At 36.3% G+C, this 15,659-nt stretch overlaps 1 protein-coding gene across 4 annotated transcripts in view; it reads left to right on the top strand.

The window, feature by feature from the left end:
* TMTC1 (transmembrane O-mannosyltransferase targeting cadherins 1) overlaps window positions 1–15,659 on the top strand; it is a 261,821-nt gene that overhangs the window by 72,703 nt on the left and 173,459 nt on the right. For 2 of the 4 annotated variants that reach the window (XM_051961108.1, XM_051961109.1), the window contains exon 5: window positions 8,139–8,333. The exons of 1 other annotated variant lie outside the window; for it this stretch is intronic. In XM_051961108.1, coding sequence (XP_051817068.1) covers window positions 8,139–8,333 — 195 coding nt within the window. Of the gene's footprint in view, window positions 1–3,440; window positions 3,702–8,138; window positions 8,334–15,659 lie in introns of those variants that run through there. One more of the 4 variants, XM_051961110.1, reaches the window with a different exon arrangement.

Raw genomic sequence — 15,659 nt, 5'->3', positions numbered from 1 at the left:
ACTATATTTTTGCTATAAAGATATATAAAGAATACATGTATACCTTGTTCTAGAAACTAGTTGTGGAAAGGAAATTATATCAGAAAAAGGGTAAAATGGGGGTACTACATCTCCTGAAGAGGGGGATGAATATAGTGGGTATTTTAATGCCATCAGAATTGGCTTAAAGAGAAAATTTTAGAAATGATTCATTATCTAGACATAAAGAATGATACTTTAAACAAATAATAAGAATATAGAACAGTTTACCTCTCAGATTTGTGGAGGTGGAAGGAATTTGTGACCATAGAAGAACTAGAGATCGTTATTGATCACAAAATCAATAATTTTGCTTGTAGCAAGTTAAAAAGGCTGTGTACAAACAAAACTAATGCAGACAAGATTAGAAGGGAAGGAATAAAGTGGGAAAACATTTTTATACCCAAAGGATCTGATAAAGCCTCATTTCCAAAATATATAGAGAATTGACTCAATGTGGGATGTGGGAAAACGGGCACACTGATACATTTTTGGTGGAACTGTGAACGGATCCCAACATTCTGGAAAGCAGTTTGCAATTATGCTCAAAAAGTTATCAAATTGTGTATACCCTTTGATCCAGCAGTGTTTTTACTGGGATTATATCCCAAAGACATGGTAAAAGAGGGAAAGGGACCCCTATGTGCAAAAACATTTGTGGCTGCCCTCTTTGTAGTGGCAAGAAACTGAAAACTGAGTGGATACTCAATCAAGTGGAGAATGGCTGAATAATTTATGGTATATGAATGGCTGTGGAATACTATAGTTCTGTAAGAAACGACCAGCTGGATGCTTTCAGAGAGTCTTGCAGAGACCTACATGAAGTGATTCAAAGTGATTCAAAGTGAAACGAGCAGGACCAGGAGATCATTATACACTGCAACAAGACTATATGATGATCAGTTCTGAAGCATGTGGCTCTCTTCAGCATTGGGATGATTTAAACCAGTTCCACTTGTGCAGTGACAAAGAGAATCATCTACACCCAGAGAGAGAACCATGGAAACAGTGGGTGGAACACAACATAGCATTCTCATTCTCTTTGTTGTTATTTGCTTGCATTTTTTTCCCCTCAATTTTTCTTTCTCTTCCTTCTTGATCTGATTTTTCTTATGCAACCAGATAACTGTATAAGTATGTATATACTTATTGTATCTAACATGCATTTCAACACATTTAACATGTATTAGAATACCTGCCAGATGGGGGGAGGAGGGGAAGAAGAGGAAAATTTGCAACAAATGGTTATGCAAGGGTCAATGTTGGGAAAAATTATTCATGCATATTTTTTGTAAATAAAGTTTAAAAAAAATACTTAAGTGAAGCATAATAAAAAAAAAGTTTGATAGTATTTTCTTCCCAAGTTGTTGAGAATAATTTTGTAGTATAAGAAATTAATCTTTAAAATTCTAATAGAATTCACCTTTAAATTTATTTCAACCAGGGTTTTTATCTTTGACAGTTTCTCTATAGCTGTTTTAATTCCCCAAATTAAATTCTTACAATATATATTTATCATATTAATGTGAATATTATGTTCTCTTAGCTATTTTAAGTTTTCTTCTGTTTACTCATTTAAATGTTGGGAATTTGAGTTTTTTCCCTCCTCCTTTGAATTAATTCATCCAAAGGCGGATCAGTTTTGTTCATCTTTACAAAAGCTTTTAATTTTGTTCATTAATTCTTTTTTCTCTTTTTAAAAATAAGTTAAAACTTTTGAAGAACAAAATTTGAGTTCTTTATTCTATCCATTTTTTGTTATTGCTTTTGCTAATCTTGCCTTGGCCTCCTTATTTCTACTGTGATTCATTCTTTCAAATATCAATTCATTGAAGAATTAATGTTATAGAAGTTGTACTGTTCCCCTAATTATGTGGCCTGCCCAGGCTTCCCAAATACTTTGATGGTTCAACTTTATCTCAAAATACTTTTAAAATTATTTTTGTGAAACTGCCTTTTCAGTCAGTTTACAAGTCATGTTAAATTATAGTTCCAATTTATTTTCAAATTAATTTTATTTAAATATTATAGCTGATTTTCAAAAAAACATTATACAGCTGCAGTGATGTAAATTGTGTCCCCTTTAATCTTTGGGGGACCCTGATATAAACTGTGTTCCCTTTGAGGGGAAGGGTACTTTTGATTTTCAAGCCCTCCCGGCCTCTCGGAGGGGCATGCCCATTCCAGACAACTCCCAAAATAAATACTCTCATTCAATTTTGAATTGAATTGAATCAAAAATCCATCTTGCAGATTCATTAGAGATGGGCCCTAGCTTGGGGCCAAAGATCAAAGAAGCTCCAGACCTCAGAAGGCTAATAAAAGATACCTCTGAACCCTGAAGCTTCACTAAATGCCTTTCTGGACTTAGCCCACTGATGAAGATATTTTCTTCTCAGTGTAAACTCACCTTTCCAAATTCCTAATCAGGAGTTTGCCTGCTAAGAAAGCTGTTTTTCTTTTATAAATTTCCCTTTGCCACAAACTTCAGCTTTGCGAATTCTTTTGGGAAGAATCTGTGGCATCCACCAGAGGGGATCTCAACTCTCAATTTTTGTACCTCATTTGGTGGCCTGGTATGGGGATCCCCAAAAGTCTCGATGAAGAGATAAGCCTTTTCTTGCTGATTGTCTATTCTAAAGCTAGGACACTCATTCCTGGGAACATTTAGGTCTTTGGCAGCTCCACAGTCAAGCAGAATTCCCTCAGGGATGCCTGGACTGGGAATTCCTGCATTTTCTGACAAAAATCCCCTTAATTAGGGAACGTTTTGTCATTTCTCCCTTTCTGGGGATGAGTAAGAGAAGGATGAGGCTCTATAGAATTGGGTAATTTAAGGCTTGTCACAAAATAGGACAATTTACCTTTATCCCTAAGGATTCTTCCTTAGGCAGTCTCTTAAAAAACAGACAAATTCAGCTTAAAAGATCTCAAAACTAAAAAGCTTAAAACAGCAGTGCAGGATGCTGCTTAAATTTGCTGGAGAGAAATCAAAACTCTCCTTTCTGCAGCTCTAGGGACAAAGGATCCCTCCTCTGCACCCCTATGCAGCCATTATCAGGAGGCTTCTGAATCCCTTCCATAACAGGACTTGATATCCCCTTTCTTTAACTCTATCCCCTTCACCTGAACCAGATCTTGAGATTTCCCAGTCCCCACTCTTCAATCCTTCTGATACAAGGAGTGGGACCCCTTTTTCTCTTCCTCAGGATACTGATTTTAACCTCTGTCCCCTAAAAGAAGCAGCAGACTCTCAGGGAGAGACACTCAGAGTAGAAGTGTCTTTTTCAATGTCAAATCTCTTCCAGAATTTGTTCTCTCCTGGGGAGATGTTAATATTAAACAATTTGCCCCAGATATACAGAGGAAGCTGCAGAAGCCAGTTTTGGGCACTCAGATTTTTCCCATTCAACTGTTAGAAACAGCTTTTGAAGGCTTTAATAACAGGAATCATACTGCAGCTGAGGAAAAAGACTGCAGACTTAAAGAGAGATATGGAGAACAGTCCCTACTTTTGGCTGCTGACATTTCCAGGAATCATAGAGGTTTATGCTTCAACTGTCATGGATGGGCCCAAAAGGGGACAAGCTGCCCCCTCAATGCCGTGCTCTGCAACAGGAGTTTGAGGCTTGGTCAAGCTCCCCCTCACTCTACCACAACAGCCCAACACCCAGATATGACCGGTAAGACCATTGAATTTATTTTTGCTGTGGGGACTTCTCCTTCATTCTTACTCTGATACTCCGGTCTCACTTGCCCCTCCTTCCATAGAATGGGGATTGCAAGGGAACTTAAAAATTGTTTGGAGACTTTCCCTCTGCCTTGCCAGTTTGGTGACCTGTTGTTTAAACATTTCTTTCTTATTATTCTCTCCTATCATGCTCCCTTATTGGGGTGTGATTTAATGTTGAAATTGGGGATCCCAGTTTTCTTTTCTCAGACTCTACAGATGGTCTTTTTGTGCTGCTCTCAAAGCCCTCCCATATTTCCTTTGAAATTTGGGAGAAAATAGATTCTTCTGTTTGGGCCACTCCAGCCTTAGGATTGAGAAATTTCTTAAGTACAAACTTTTAGCTAAAGTTTTAAGATATTTAGAAGCACTTAACTGCATTCTTATCTTGATCTGCAATCCCAAAAGGCCCATGCCTTGGGCAGTCTCAGACTGGATGCCTATTTTTCTTTTTTTTTTTTTTTAATATATATATATATTATTTTATTTTATAATAACTTTATATCGACAGAATCCATGCCAGGGTAAGTTTTTTACAACATTATCCCTTGCACTCGCTTCTGTTGCGATTTTTCCCCTCCCTCCCTCCACCCCCTCCCCTAGATGGCAAGCAGTCCTATATATGTTAGATATGTCACAGTGTATCCTAGATGCAATATACGTGTGCAGAACCGAACAGTTCTCTTGTTGCACAGGGAGAATTGGATTCAGAAGGTAAAAATAACCCGGGAAGAAAAACAAAAATGCAAATAGTTCACACTGATTTCCCAGTGTTCTTTCTTTGGATGTAGCTGCTTCTGTCCATCATTTATCAATTGAAACTGAGTTAGGTCTCTTTGTCAAAGAAATACGCTTCTATCAGAATACATCCTCATACAGTATCATTGTTGAAGTGTATAATGATCTCCTGGTTCTGCTCATTTCACTTAGCATCAGTTCATGTAAGTCTCTCCAAGCCTCTCTGTATTCATCCTGCTGGTCATTTCTTACAGAACAATAATATTCCATAACATTCATATACCACAATTTACCCAGCCATTCTCCAATTGATGGGCTGGATGCCTATTTTTCAAAGAAACTGGACGCAGTTTCCCTAGAATGGCTTTTGTGCTTTAGAGAAGTTCAATATTTACTCTAGGATACCAGAGCATTTTAGAAGCCAAAGGACATCAGTGGCTTACTAGTAGGAGGCTTACCCTCAATAGCATTGTGGAGGCTAAACCATTGCCCCATGGGATTTCTGCCCAGAAAGCTGAACTCAGAGCTTTGGAACTGGGGAAGGGAATGAGAATGAACATCTATATTGACTCCAAATATATTTTCCATGTTTTGCATGCTCACGGGGCTATATGGAAAAAAATGGAATTTTTGGCAGCAAAGAATTCTCCTATGCAGGAGAAATTCTACAATTACTACAGGCTGTCCATAAACCCAGAGAAGTTTCAGTCATATTTTGTAAAGGATACCCAAAGAGAAATTCATTTCAAGCCAAGGGAAATGGGTTTGCAATTAAAGCTGCTGTTCATTTATCCCTGACTATGGCAAGTTTAATCTCCCAGCTCCTTGATTCTTATATCCCTTTTTATAGCCCACAGGAATAAACCTTTTCTCCTTCTGGCTGGTTTAAACATCCCTATCTCCTCTAGCCTATTCTGAGAAGGGGCACATACCCAGGGTAGATGGGTTTCAATTTGGTTTTTGTCTTTGTTGATACCTATACTAATTGGGTAGAAACTTTTCCCTGGAGGACTGAGAATACTCAGGAGGTATCTAGGCACTTGCTAAAAGATCAAACCTCACCTAAAACTGCCTAGCTCCTTTTAGAGCGACAAATAGTCCAGCTTTTACTTTTCAGGTGTTTGAATAGTCTTGGAGAAAGAAGGGTGAATTTGTCTGTGTCTTTTCTCTCACTAATCTTTTCCCTAACTTTTTCTTACTCCAAGGAGGAGAACTTTGCTCCTAGCATCTTCTTTCTGGCTTTTCTTGATGTCATTCTATGGCCCCTACACAGTAGTTAACTCCTTCCTTAGCCTTTTAGCTAGGAAGTTCCATGGGCAGTGGGGAATTTAGGATTGTTGGGTGGGCCATCAGCCTCCTCAGGACAGATCATAGATGGGACCTGATGCATTTTTTGCAAAGGCCCATTCCCAAACGTCACTGTTTCTACTTTGGATGCCACCTTATTTTTAATCTGCTAGTGAGATTTGTTTCCTCCAGGCTCCAAGCTGTTGGACTCACAACATCCCTTAGATGCAACTGCTGCTATCTTTAGATCTTACAATTCCCCTACTGTCCTGAACCCCAATTGAACATAGGGACAACTCTACTAACCTTGTCACCTTGAAGTAGCTATAGAAAATGAGATCTTCATCCATTTGCCCCAAATGTGTTTGGGGCTTGAGGGGGGGAAATGATGTAAATTGTGTCCCCTTTAATCTTTGGGGGACTCTGATGTAAACTGTGTTCCCTTTGGGGAAAAGGATATTCCTGACTCTCAAACCCTCCTGGCCTCTAGGAGGGGCACACCCTTCCCAGATAACTCCCAAGATAAGTAATCTCATTGAATTTTTAATTGAATTGAATTGAAAATCAGTCTCTCAGATTCATCAAGAGATTGGCCCCTGGCTAGGGCCAAAGATCAAAGAAGCCCCAGACCTCCAAAGGCTAATAAAAGATGACTCTGAATCCTGAAGCTTTGGCTAAGTGCCTTTCTGGACTTAACCCACTGATAAAGATACATTTTCTTCTTCCTGTAAACCCACCTTAGTAAATTCCTAATCAGGAGTTTGCCTTCTAAGAAAGGTGTCGTCTTAGTGTACTGCCTTCTTAGTGTAAATAAATTCCCTTTTGCCATAAACTTCAGGTTTGAAAATTCTTTCACAAAGAATCTGGGACATCGACCAGAGGGAATCTCAACCCTCAATTTTTACACTTCATCAGCAACAGTATATATACTTTTGGCCTGCTAACTGTTGGATCATATAAAAAGAATGACCTATGTTGAGTTAATTAAAAGTTTTTTCCCTGTTCATGTGAAAATTTGAGTGGATTTAATGGTTTCATATTGATGCATAAGAAATGTCAACCATAGAGTAATGTCAAATATCATTTCCCCTCCATCTTTTCTCTCTTATACCATGCAGTGGACTGCAAGTTACTTGCTTGAATGAATTCTTCCCCTAGGGTCATACTGAATGCCTGTCTTCTGTTCTGAACTTTTCAGTATTTACCATTAAATTTCAGCTGATGATTTCTTTTCAAATGGCTGATAGCAGCTGTGATATAGAAACAGGTTGACTCACAATATAATCTCTTATTTTAGAGGGCAAGATATAAAAATATTTTGTTCCATTTCCTGGCTTTATCTCTCATCTGTATCCTAATGTAATTTTGCTTTTCTTTACCGATAATAAATAGATATGATATCTCAATGTGGAGACTCTATGGCTTGATTCTGTGTGGAACGGGTGCTAGACCCCCTTTCCCAAATTAATTAATCAGAGACATCTTCAGGTACAAAGGGAAAGCATTTATTTAAGCCTTGCAGGGAGAGGCCCAGAACATCCAGGAGGCATCCCAGTTCCCACCATGAATAGCTAGTTAAATAGGAAAAGACCAAAGCCTTTTCATTGGTTAGACTAAAAGGCTGTAACCATGTTTGATCAATGGTCACCAATGCTGTCTGCTTCCCACAGCATGTCACTTCTTGCAACTTTCTGTCACCTCCTGCAACCCATGGTTCAAGACTGGGAATAGAGATCATGTGACTTACTGAAACTTGAGGCCCAAGGTCTCATCTTCCCGCCCTGGGTATAGAAATCTTGTGACAGTCTCAATATTGAGAAATACTCATCCCATCAGTTCCATTCAGTCCTGACACAATTATTTTAAATAATTAATAATTAAATAATCATAGAAATCATAGAAATTAAATAATTAAATAATTAAAATTGGACATTGCTTTATAGGGTTCAGAATCCTATGACTTTGATTCATGACTTGAGAACACTACCTGTTCTGCCTTCCTAGATTTGTAGAAGCCATTTCCTTATATTTTATCCCCTTCATAATTTTGCTTGACTTATTTTCCTTTTTGTTATTTTAAGAGAATACTATGTAACAAAGAATAATCATTTTTCTGAGTGAAATAATTTAAAGATTCAAGAAACATGAATAAAAACAATTGTACATATGTTTGAAATGTCTAACAAGTGAGGGAAAAACTCATTCTTGAATAAGGTCACATTTAATGCATGGATTTGAGATCACTTTTCCATGCATCATCTTTTGTAAAGACACATATGTTAGAACTAACTTTAACAAATAGTTTAAAGAATTTTCTGGTTTTTAAAAATTTCTGATCTCTTGTTTGTTTTTAATTTGTAATTAGGAGTGATCATGAAGGGCAACAGTGGATTTCTCAACAGCCTGTAGTCTCTCAACTTGCCTTGCTATCCTCCTCTCAAAAGGAAAATGCAAAGCCATATTCCAAAGGGACATGGAACTCGTGCTCTTCCCCATTGCCTACTGAGCAGAAGAATGTAAGACTCTCTATGTCCAGGCCAGCAGTATGGACTATTCTGAGGTATCATTTTATGAGCTTGCTGTTAATTGCATTTTCAGTATTAAATAACATAAAGAATTCTAGTTAAGTTGTCCTTGGTTATTCTGTAATGATTATTAATGAGTGACAAAATTTTGGATTGTTTTGGGCCATTTATTTGTGGTTATGTTGAATTTGATTTAACACACCCTCCCTATGGCAGTCAGGGTTAAATGACTTTTCTCAAGTCACACAGCTAGGTAGTGTTAGATTTCTGAGGCCAGATTTGGAAAAGGTCCTCCTCCTGATTCTATCCATGATTCCACCTAACAGTCCATATGTTTGATTTTTAAATGGGAGTATGCTATAGTGCAAAGGGAACTGAGTCAGAGAATCTGGGTTCAGATTTTGATTCTGCCAATTATTAGCTATGTGATGTCGGAAAAATTATTTTTTTCTCTTGATGTCAACTCTCAGTTGTAAAAAAAAGAGTTTGGATTAGATGATCTTTTACTTGTAAATCTATGATTTTCACAGCAGGATAGAAGCTATTGGCCCTTCATGAATCAGGACAAGATCTGAATGGGAAGAGGAAGGCATTGGCTTGTAATTCCCCAATTAAGAAAATAGTTTATATGTAAAATATTTCTGTGTATATTCATGAAGATTACTTATTTCTTTTTTTTTAAATAACTTTTTATTGAGAGAACCCATGCCAGGGTAATTTTTTACAACATTATTCCTTGCACTCACTTCTGTAACAATTTTTCTCCTCCCTTCTTCCACTCCCTCCCCTAGATGGCAAGCATTCCTATACATGTTAAATATGCCATAGTATATCCTAGATACAATATATGTGTGCAGAACCAAACAGTTCTCTTGTTGCACATGGAGAATTGGATTCAGAAGGTAAAAATAACCCAGGAAGAAAAACAAAAATGCAAACAGTTTACATTCATTTCCCAGTGTTCTTTCTTTGGTATAGCTGCTTCTGTCCATCCTTGATCAATTGAAACTGAGTTAGATCTCTTTGTCAAAGAAATCCACTTCCATCAGAACACATCTTTATACAGTATCATTGTTGAAGTATATAATGATCTTATAGTTCTGCTCATTTCACTTTGCATCAGTTCATATGAAGCTCTCCAAGCTTCTCTGTATTCATTCTGCTGATCATTCCTTACAGAACAATAATATTCTATAACATTCATATACCACAATTTACCCAACCATTCTCCAATTGATGGGCATCCATTCATTTTCCAGTTTCTAGCCACTATAAATAGGGCTGCCACAAACATTTTGGCACATACAGGTCCCTTTCCCTTCTTTAGTATCTCTTTGGAATATAAGCCCAGTAGTAGCATTGCTGGATCAAAGGGTATGCACAGTTTGAAAACTTTCTGGGCATAATTCCAGATTGCTCTCCAGAATAGTTGGATTCATTCACAACTCCACCAACAATGTATCACTGTCCCAGTTTTCCCACATCCCCTCCAACATTCATCATTATTTTTTCCTGTCATCTTAGCCAATCTGATAGGTGTGTAGTGGTATCTCAGAGTTGTGTTAATTTGCATTTCTCTGATCAATAGTGATTTGGAACACTCTTTCATATGAGTGGAAATAGTTTCAATTTCATCATTTGAAAATTGAAAATTCATATCCTTTGACCATTTATCAATTGAAGAATGGCTTGATTTCTTATAAATTAGAGTCAATTCTCTATATATTTTGGAAATGAGGCCTTTATCAGAACCTTTAACTATGAAGATATTTTCCCAGTTTGTTGCTTCCCTTCTAATCTTGTTTGCATTAGTTTTGTTTGTACAAAGGTTTTTTAATTTGATGTAATCAAAATTTTCTATTTTGTGATCAATGATGGTCTCTAGTTCCTCTTTGGTCACAAATTTCTTCCTCCTCTACAAGTCTGAGAGATAAACTATCCTATGTTCCTCTAATTTATTTATAATCTCATTCTTTATGCCTAAATCATGGACCCATTTTGATTTTATCTTGGTATATGGTATTAAGTGTGGGTCCATGCCTAATTTTGGCCATACTAATTTCCAGTTATCCCAGCAGTTTTTGTCAAATAATGAATTCTTATCCCAAAAGTTACGATCTTTGGGTTTGTCAAACATTAGATTGCTATAGTTGTGAACTTAATCTATTCCATTGATCTATTTCTTAGCCAATACCAAATGGTTTTGGTGACTGCTGCTTTATAATATAATTTTAGATCAGGTACAGGTAGGCCACCTTCATTTGATTTATTTTTCATCAATTCCCTTGAGATTCTCGATCTTTTGTTCTTCCATATGAATTTTGTTGTTATTTTTTCTAGATCATTAAATATTTTCTTGGAAGTGTGATTGTTATAGCCCTAAATAAATAGATTAGTTTAGGGAGTATTGTCATCTTTATTCTATTCCCTTGGCCTATCCAAGAACACTTAATATTTTTCCAATTATTTAAGTCTGACTTTATTTGTATGGAAAGTTTTTTAAATTTTGCTCATATAATTCCTGATTTTCCTTTGGTTGATAGATTCCCAAATATTTTATACTATTGTCAGTTATTTTGAATGGAATTTCTCTTTGTATCTCTTGCTGTTGAATATTGTTGGTGATGTATAAAAATGCTGAAGATTTATGGAGATTTATTTTGTATCCTGCAACTTTGCTAAAGTTATGAATTATTTCTAATAGCTTTTTAGTTGAATCTCTGGGATTCTCTAAGTATACCACCATATCATCTGCAAAGAGTGATAATTTGGTTTCCTCATTGCCTACTGTAATTTCTTTAATCTTTTTCTAGACTCTTATTGCCGAGGCTAGCGTTTCTAATACAATATTGAACAATAATGGTGATAGTCGGCAACCTTGCTTCACTCCAGATCTTCCTGGGAAAGGTTCCAGTTTTTCCCTATTGCATATGATACTTAATGATGGTTTTAAATATATGCTCCAGACTATTTTAAGGAAAAGTCCATTTATTCCTATCCTCTCAAGTGTTTTTATTGGAATGGATGTTGGATTTTATCAAATGCTTTTTCTGCATCTAATGAGATGATCATATGGTTTTTGTTAGTTTGGCTATTGATATAGTCAATTATGCTAATAGTTTTCCTAATATTGAACCAACCTGGGGGTGATTTTTGCAGACAAGATTAGAAAGGAAGCAATAAACTGGGAAACCATTTTTAAAGTCAAAGGTTCTGATAAAGGACTCATTTCCAAAATATATAGAGAATTGATTCTAATTTATAAGAAATCAAGCCATTCTCCAATTGATAAATGGTCAAAGGATATGAACAGACAATTCTCAGATGAAGAAATTGAAACTATTTCTAGTTATATGAAAAGATGCTCCAAGTCATTATTAATCAGAGAAATGCAAATTAAGACAACTCTGAGAAACCACTACACACCTGTCAGATTGGCTAGAATGATAGAGAAAGATAATGTGGAATGTTGGAGGGGATGTGGGAAAACAGGGACACTAATACATTGTTGGTGGAATTGTGAATAAATCCAACCATTTTGGAGAGCAATTTGGAACTATGCTCAAAAAGTTCTCAGACTGTGCATATCCTTTGATCCAGCAGTGGTACTATTAAGCTTATATCCCAAAGAGATCATAAAGAAGGGAAAGGGATCTGTATGTGCACGAATGTTTGTGGCATCCCTCTTTGTAGTGGCCAGAAACGGAGTGGATGCCCATCAATTGGAGAATGGTTGAATAAATTGTGGTATATGAATACTATGGAATATTATTGTTCGGTAAGAAATGACCAACAGGAGGATTTCAGAAAGGCCTGGAAAGACTTACACAAACTGATACTGATTGAAACGAGCAGGACCACGAGATCATTATATACTTCAACAATACTATATGATGACCAATTCTGATCGTCCTGGCTACCCTCAGCAATGAGATGAACTAAATCAGTTCCAATGGAGCAGTAATGAACTGAACCAGCTACGCCCAGTGACAGAACTCTGGGAGATGAATAAGAACCATTACATTGAATTCCCAATCCCTATATTTTTGCACACCTGCATTTTTGAGTTCCTTCACAGGCTAATTGTACAATATTTCAGAGTCTGATTCTTTTTGTACAGCAACATAATGGTTTGTTCATGTATATTTATTATGTATCTAATTTATATTTTAATATAGTTAACATCTACTGATCATCCTGCCATCTGGGGGAGGAGGTGGAGAGAAAGAGGGGAAAAATTGGAACAAGAGGTTTGGCATTTGTCAATGCTGTAAAGTGACCCATACATATAACCTGTAAATAAAAGGCTATTAAAATAAAATAAAAAAAAAATAATTTAGATGCTATACCACTTCGCGCATATATGTTTAATATTGATATTGCTTCGTTATCTATACTACCCTTTAGCAAGATATAGTGCCCTTCCTTATCTCTTTTAATTAGATCAATTTTTGCTTTTGCTTGATCTGAGATCAGGATGGCTACCCCTGCTTTTTTTACTTCACCTGAAGCATAGTAGATTCTGCTCCAAATTTTTACCTTTTCTCTGTATGTATCTCCCTGCTTCAGGTGTGTTTCCTGTAAACGATATATTGTAGGATTCTGGCTTTTAATCCATTCTGCTAACTGCTTCTTCTTTATGGGAGAGTTTACCTCATTCACATTTATGGTTAAAATTACCAACTCTATATTACTTACCATCTTGTTAACCCCCATTTATGCTTTTCTCCCTTCTTTCCTCCTTGCCCCCTTCCCCAGTATTAAACTTGTGAGCACCACTTGCTTCTCACAGCCCTCCCTTTTTAGTGTCCCTCCCTCCCCACCTTAGAGTTCCTTCCCCATCTTACTCACAGTTTCCATATTCCCTTCCACTTAGCTTATTCCTTCCCTTTTCATTTTTCAATGAGGTGGGAGAAGTTTCACCATAAATTGAATATGTCTTAAAATTTTCTCTTAAAGCAAATTCTGATGGCAGTAAGATACTCACTATATTCATCCCCCTCCATTCTTTCTATCAGATATAAGAGGTTTCCTTTGCTTCTTCCTGAGATGTAGTACCCCCACTTTACCCTTTTTCTGGTATAATGCCCTTTCCACCTCTAGTTTCTAGAACAAGGTATACATTTATTCTTTATACATCTTTATAGCAAAAATATAGTTCCCAAGATTTCTTTTTACCTTTTTAGGTTTCTCTTGAGTTCTATATTTGTAGATCAAACTTTTTGTTAAATTCTGGTTTTTTCATCAAAAATAGGTGAAATTTGCTTATTTCATTGAATGACCATCTTCTTCCCTAGAAAAAGATGCTCATTCTGGCTGGGTAAGTTATTTTTGGTTGCATATCAAGTTCCTTTGCCTTTCAGAATATCATATTCCAGTCCCTTCGATCTTTTAATGTGGACGCTGCTAGATCCTGGGTAATCCTTATTGTGGCTCCCCTATATTTGAATTGGATTTTTCTAGCTGCTTGCAGTGTTTTTTCCTTTGTCTGAGGGCTCTGGCATTTGGCCACTATATTTCTTGGTGTTTTGATTTTAGGATCCCTTTCAATAGGTGATTGATGAATTCTTTCAATGTCTATTTTACCCTCTGTTTCTATGACTTCTGGGCAGTTCTCTTTGATAGTTTCTTGAAAAATAGTGTCCAGGATCTTTTTTTCAATATATTTTTCTGGGAGTCCAATGATTCTCAGATTGTCTCTCCTAGACCTATTTTCCAGGTCTGTTGTTTTCCCAAGAAGGTATTTCACATTTTTCTCCATTGTTTGATTTTTTTGGTTTTGCTTGACTGATTCTTGTTGTCTCCTTGAGTCATTCAATTCCATTTGTTTGATTCCGATTTTCAATGAAGTATTTTCTTCACTCACTTTTCAAATATCTTTTTCTAGTTGTCCGATTGAGTTTTTAAGTGAGTTGTTTTGTTCTATGGAATTTTTTTCCATTTTGCCAATTTTATTGTTTAGAGAGCTATTTTCTGTTTCCAGTTCACTAATTCTATTTTGCAAGGATTTGATTTCTTTATCCACTCTGTCTTTAAATGACATTTGTGGAATGACTTCTCTAGACTCTCTTGCCAAGCTTCCCTCTCCTTTTCCCATTTTTCTTCTAGGTCTCTTGTGAGAGCCTTTTTATTTTCTTCTATGAAATTCATCTTTGCTGATGAACAGATGATCTCCTCCTTTGGGGATTCACCTGGAGACAGTCTGTTTTTTGTCTCCTCAGCGTTTAGAGTCTGCTCTTTATGCAGAAGCTGTCAATTGTTAAGGTCAGTTTTTAAATTTTTGCTCATTTTGTAAAAGAAAAAACCCCAAAAGGAATCTGCTTTTTTGGGGCGAGAGCTGGGTGGTGTTACTGAACTTCCTCTATAGACTGCATTAATTCAGAGGCTTGGCCGGAAGTCAAGATTATTCATTTCTATGTGGCCCTGTTTAAATGTACCTTACTATACTTTCCTCTGCTCATCCTTCAATACTTAAAGAACAATCACTATAACATAGAATAGGAAAATAAAAACTGAACAGTTTTGCAAAACTTACCAATACATATCTCCTATTTGATATACTATACCTGAATAGTCATACTCGGTTTCCATTTTTCCATGGAAGAGGGGTACGTTTTCTCAGTTTATTGTAATGACATAGTATTGATTTTTTTTCCTTCCTCAAATTTTTACCCTTATATATATTGTTTTCCTGGTTCTGTTCTTCACTTTATATTACATCATATAAATCTTCATATGGATTTATTTTGCTCTAACAATGCAATACTTTTCCATTACCTTTTTTTTTTTTTTTTTTTTTTTTTGAGGCAATTGAGGTTAAGTGACCTGCCTAGAGTCACATGGCTAGGAAGTGTTAAGTGGCTGAGGCAAGATTTGAACTCGGGTCCTCCTGACTTATGGGCCAATGCTCTATCCATTGCACCACCTAATTGCCCATCAATATCTCTTTGAACAATAATGTGCTTTGCCATTATCCCATTGGTGGTAATTTGCTTTGTTTTCAGTTCTTTGCTACAATAAAAATTGCTCTGGTATCTATTGGAGCCTTTCTTTTTGACACTGATTTTCTTGAAATCATTGCAGTTTTCCCAGAAATTTTTGTCAGATAATTCTTACTTCAAAATCTTGGATCTTTGGGTTTATCACACATTAGATTGCTATGTTTATTTTCTGCAGTGTATTGTGTATTTAATCTAATTTAGGGATGCATCACTCGGTTTATTAGCCAGCACCAGATTGTTTTTATAGTGTTAGGCTACATTCTTTCAAAAATTTTTTTTTCATTGATTCCCTATATATTTTTGATCACAATATAAATTTTGTCACAATTTTTTTACCTTTACAAAATGATTCTTTGGCTA

This window comes from Antechinus flavipes, chromosome 5 (assembly GCF_016432865.1).
Source record: "Antechinus flavipes isolate AdamAnt ecotype Samford, QLD, Australia chromosome 5, AdamAnt_v2, whole genome shotgun sequence".
Lineage (NCBI taxonomy): Eukaryota > Metazoa > Chordata > Mammalia > Dasyuromorphia > Dasyuridae > Antechinus > Antechinus flavipes.
The sequence above is the reverse complement of the archived record's forward strand: the minus strand, read 5'-3'. Positions and strand labels throughout refer to the sequence as shown.